Below are 5,000 nucleotides of genomic sequence, written 5' to 3' on the forward strand. Positions count from 1 at the left end.
TTGTGATGTTAATGTTGCAACACTAATATTATACCAACATAAGACAAATGTGATAAGAATATAGACCAATAAGACGCATAAGACATACACATAACATCAGCGTACGAGACACACATAATACATCTTGTTTATTACTTAGTTTCGTATCAAAGGTTCTATTAACCTTGGGTTTCACAATGCCAAAGTGACAGCAACATAAACCCAAAGATATACCAAGAAATGTAACACTTACATAGCACAGGTCTAACACATATGTCAGACCACCATAACCCCAATTTAACACCAAGGTAACATAACACCTAAATAAGAAACATTTTACGCCAACATAAGACCAACATAGGACCAATGTAACACCAACAAAGTGGAAGCATACTCAAGGACCACATGCTACACCAAAAAACACCAATGTAAGACCGACATAACACCAACACCCGACAAATTGAACGGCGGCAACAGCCAGACGGGAGCACATGACGAACGTCGCACCAACCTTCTTCAGCTCGTACTTAATCGCCAGTTTGAGGCGGGTGAGGGAGGTGCGGACGGGCGGCTCGAAGCTGTCCTCAAAGTGCGTCTCGCCGCTCAGGATGGCCTCCACCTCCTCGGTGCTGCGACAGAGGTCCAGCAGACCCACCACGTAGTCTTTGCACTGCGTGGACAGGCGGTGGTAGTCATTCTGCAGAGACAAGGTGAGAGAAGAGGAGGAGAGGTGGCGTTAAGCGAGTGTGTGTGTGTGTGTGCGGGCGTGCGTGCGTGCGTGCGTGCGTGCGTGTGGTGCCATTCAGGAATGCAATGTGCGTTATTGTCATTATTTCTCATTGCCCTGACCTGCATCCTTAGACCCTAACTTCATAAGTACACTACCATCCGAGGTGGGCCTACCCTCTCTCTCTCTAGGTACCTTAGCATGCCGGTGTTAGGCACTACAGGACTACTCCAGAGGGAGTGACAGGGCGCAGTCGGAGCATGGAGAGGAAGGTGTTCTCCAGCCAGGCCTGTGCTGTGTTCTCCTCTCCCTCTCAGCTGAGAACCCTCTCCAGTCTTTGCTCCTCTCTGCTTCCTGGGCTTATAAAGGCGGGTCGGTTTAGAGGCAGCGTGGACCAGACCACTGCACATTATGTCAACCCGATGGCATGAAGAGTAGAAAACGACAACGTGCACCAACCATGTTGCCTCCTCTTCTATGTTTGCATGCGTTTGAGCGCGTGCGCGGGTGTGTGTGTATTCACATGCATGTTGTTTGCATCCATGGGTTAGGGTGTGTTTGGGTTTTCTGTGCACGTGTGTTGGTTTTTTAGTGTTTGCGTGCATGTGTCTCCGTGCACATGCACGCATGTCTGAGTGTCTGGGCTTCGTGTGTGTGTCTGTGCTGTGTGTGTGTGTGTGTGTGTGTTCCCAACCATCCCACCAGCCTGACCCTCACCTTAAACTCCTTCTCGATGTCGGCCAGCACGGCCAGCTCGTTGCTCAGCTCCAGGGCCGCCAGTACCGGGTCCTGATTGGACAGCGAGAGGTAGGCGGGGCTGGCCAGCCCGCGGTAGGCGTTGATCCTGGACCGTGAGTGGCTGAAGGAGTCGTACTGCTGCTGGTAGTTGCAGGAGTCGCAGCAGCAGAAGTAGTCGTGGGGGGGGTCGATGGTGGCCCCCTTCCCCAGCAGCGTGTGGACGATCTCGTACTCCTGGCAGTGGGCGGCCAGGATCACCGGTGTCACGTCGTGGGAAAATCTATGGGAATATGAGCCAAACACACACACACACACACACATCAGGGACGAACCTGATCTGTCTTACAGACCTCTAAGAATATCCATGGAAGAGCATCCTGTGGGAACAGGGGCATGTGGTATCACCCACCCCGACCCCATCTCACCTCGACCCCCCCTCACCCCTCCCTCTCCCACGACGTAGGGGAAACTAGTATATACATCTCGAAATGATGTCATCATCTACAACAGCATTGAGTAGCCAAGTGTTAAGTTATGAGGTTCCTTGATAGATTTATAAATTGTGTTTAGTTATCTAGTCTGTTAAACCATAGGTCGTATCTTAATATATATATAGCGGTTATGATGCAAAGACTTAACTGCATCCTCCCTCTATAGAGCCATTGGTCAATTCTGGGCTACAGTAGAAACTTGGCAGTAAAACATGGAGGGCTCTACGGAATAGAACCCACGTCATCTCATCTAATATAATCTAATTTTATCTCATCAAATCTATTAATCTAATAAAATCAAATCTAGTCTAATCTAAATATATTACAATATATTCTAACATAATGTAGTCCAATCCAATCTAATGTCCTGGTTGTGTGGTCTACATGTAACATTCCATTCTAACAACATTCCAACAGTGAAAAACTACAGTAACAGTTGAGCAAATCGTGTAAATATTTATGAACAATAAACACTAGGAAATTGCTCATGTCCTGTTGTGAAAGGTGCAATAAATAAAGTTTAACTTGAAGAAGAGGCGGCCCGTCTCACCGCGTCCCGTCCTCATCGTACGCGTAGAAGTCGTCCAACATGTCCGCCTGGGCCGGGCTGGCGGTCAGGCGGCGACTGTCTTTGAAGGACAGGTGAGCCAGTAGAGCCTCTGTGATACGAACATACCCCTTACCTAACGCACATAAACATACACACACAGGTACCCCTTACCTAACGCACATAAACACACACACACAGGTACCCCTTACCTAACGCACATAAACACACACACACACACAGGTACCCCTTACCTAACGCACATAAACACACACGCACAAATACCATTTAACTAACCCACCCAAACGCACACACAGAAACCCCTTAGCTGACGCACTCTGACACACACAGATACCCCTTAAGTAACCAACCAAATCACACACACATTGAACACACACACACACACACACACACACACACACACACACACACACACACACTGATACCCCTTACCTATCGGACCAAAATACACAAACACACACACACAAACACACATGTATAAACTATAAGATGCAATGTGTTCTAGTGCCTTAGAGAACACTTATCTCTTTAACATGTGTCATACGATCTTTAGAGATTTCTCCAAAATACATGGTGGCTTGATGACAAACTGAGCGTGCTCAGATGTGTACACACTGATACAGACAAACACATCTTACTGATGGCCAATAGAAGGGCATCACCCACTCGTGCCAGGTCCGTTCTGCCTAGCAACAGCTCGGTCACCTCCAGGTGCTCGTTGGCCACGGCCAGCTGCAATGCATTCTGGCCCATGTAGTCCACGGCATTCACGTTGAGGCTGGGCGAGCGCAGCAGCATGCGCCGCACCTCGGGAATGTTGCCGTACTCTGCGGCCTCCAGGAAGTGCTGCTCGGCGTCCGAGGGGACCGAGAGTGGGGCGCAGAACATGGAGGCGGGGCCTCGCAGGACCTGCCGCCGCTTGAAGGCGTTCAGCCGGGCCGCTGATGGCCCCTCGCCACCCCTACCGACGCCGTCGCTGGGGCTGTCAGTCAATGGGAGGGACGAGGTCATTAAAGGACCCCTCTGGGAGAGTTTGACAGGAGGTCCCCACAGTTTCTACACTGGTATTGAGCAGAAACACACCACCGTAATCTGTGAAACAGCCTCCAATGTTGTACTTTTCGGCCATAGAGCCCCTTTAATTTATGTCCTCTAAAAGTGTTTATTTTTGCCACTGACATGCACTGACATGTAAAGGATCCCTACGGAGAAATACTAATGTATTCTTTATTTTTTTCTTGATCCTCTCTGTTTGTTCTCAACACTTCTTCGCCCAGTTATTTTACTTGACACTAAACTACGCTTTCTGTCATCCAACACGCAAACCCTGGCCGGCCCCCCTTGACTCGCTCACCTTCTATTTGAGCGGGCCTTGGTTACACACAATGAGAAACAGACAGGATCAGGGTCAAGAAAGGAGTTATATTTCAGTGTATGGATCCCTTCTATGTGGCCAAAACAAGCACTTTGGGGGCCCTGTGTACAGTACACTGACGGGGCCCTGCACCCCAAATGTTTAAAGCACTTTCAGGGGTTATGGTTGCAGTGTTCTCACTCAATACAGGACCAATTAAAAAAATAGTAGTCCCTTAGGCTCAAAATTATGGGAATATAGTTTTATACAATATACCTTTCATGTAAAGGATGTCTTAAAACGTCAGATCTTTCGTAAATTAAGGTTTGCGCAATTTTGTTTGCGTTTATGTGCAACTCCTAAATATTTTTGACACGGATCACCAGACTGCAGGAACCTTCTGCGTCTCTGCCACTTATTTCAGTGTTTGATGTCTGGTGAAAAGAAAGCTCACATCACTCGAAGATCAAATCCCAACCGTTTCTGTGTAAACTGTAAATTAGTAAAAAAATAAATAAATAAATGAGGTCAAATGGGGGTCAAGTTACCTTGACTTCTTACGTATAGTATTTTAGTGTTTGACAAATAATAATTTACCTTGTCCTTTACAAACTCAATATTCAACTTTTTTTATTTAGTTTAATATTAACTTATTAAGTATGATGTTTGAAAACTGATTTGTATTCTCATTCTATTTCCGAATCATTCTTTTGGGTAAACAGCATTCTTAATCGCTTGTTAAATTCCTTTGGAATATTGAAAGGCCCTATAATACAGGGCCTTTAAATAATAATAATCATATTACTAATACAAATAATAATGATACATTTGATTTATATAGGGCCTATATAAATCAAATGTATCATTATTAGTCGTATTAGTAAAATGATTGTTATTCATATTGTATTTTTAAAAACAATACAACTAATAATAATAATAATAATATTTTTTACACTACACAATAATAATTTATCATTGTCTTGTTGTTAAAATGATTATTATTTTCATATTTAACACTAAAACCAGGCACAATATTCCTACAGCACAAGGCACTAAATCTTATTGAGAAACTTATTTACCAGTTTCTAAGACATTAAATGATTAATCGTACAAAATAGTCTAAATCAAACATAACTCCATGCA

The 5,000-nt window shown here is 45.2% G+C and overlaps 2 protein-coding genes across 3 annotated transcripts in view; one reads left to right on the forward strand and one right to left on the reverse strand.

Moving 5' to 3' along the window:
* LOC130385249 (glutamate receptor 4) overlaps window positions 1-5,000 on the forward strand; it is a 1,260,456-nt gene that overhangs the window by 411,941 nt on the left and 843,515 nt on the right. The window lies entirely within an intron of this gene.
* The window catches only part of LOC130385248 (short transient receptor potential channel 6-like), a 13,401-nt gene that overhangs the window by 7,418 nt on the left and 983 nt on the right, over window positions 1-5,000 (reverse strand). Inside the window, exons 2-5 of the mRNA XM_056593668.1 lie at window positions 3,142-3,485; window positions 2,486-2,618; window positions 1,424-1,724; window positions 491-676 (exon numbers count right to left, since the gene is read on the reverse strand). Of these exons, the coding sequence (XP_056449643.1) occupies window positions 491-676; window positions 1,424-1,724; window positions 2,486-2,618; window positions 3,142-3,485 (964 nt within the window). The remainder of the gene's footprint in view (window positions 1-490; window positions 677-1,423; window positions 1,725-2,485; window positions 2,619-3,141; window positions 3,486-5,000) is intronic.

This window comes from Gadus chalcogrammus, chromosome 7 (assembly GCF_026213295.1).
Source record: "Gadus chalcogrammus isolate NIFS_2021 chromosome 7, NIFS_Gcha_1.0, whole genome shotgun sequence".
Classification (NCBI taxonomy): Eukaryota; Metazoa; Chordata; class Actinopteri; order Gadiformes; family Gadidae; genus Gadus; species Gadus chalcogrammus.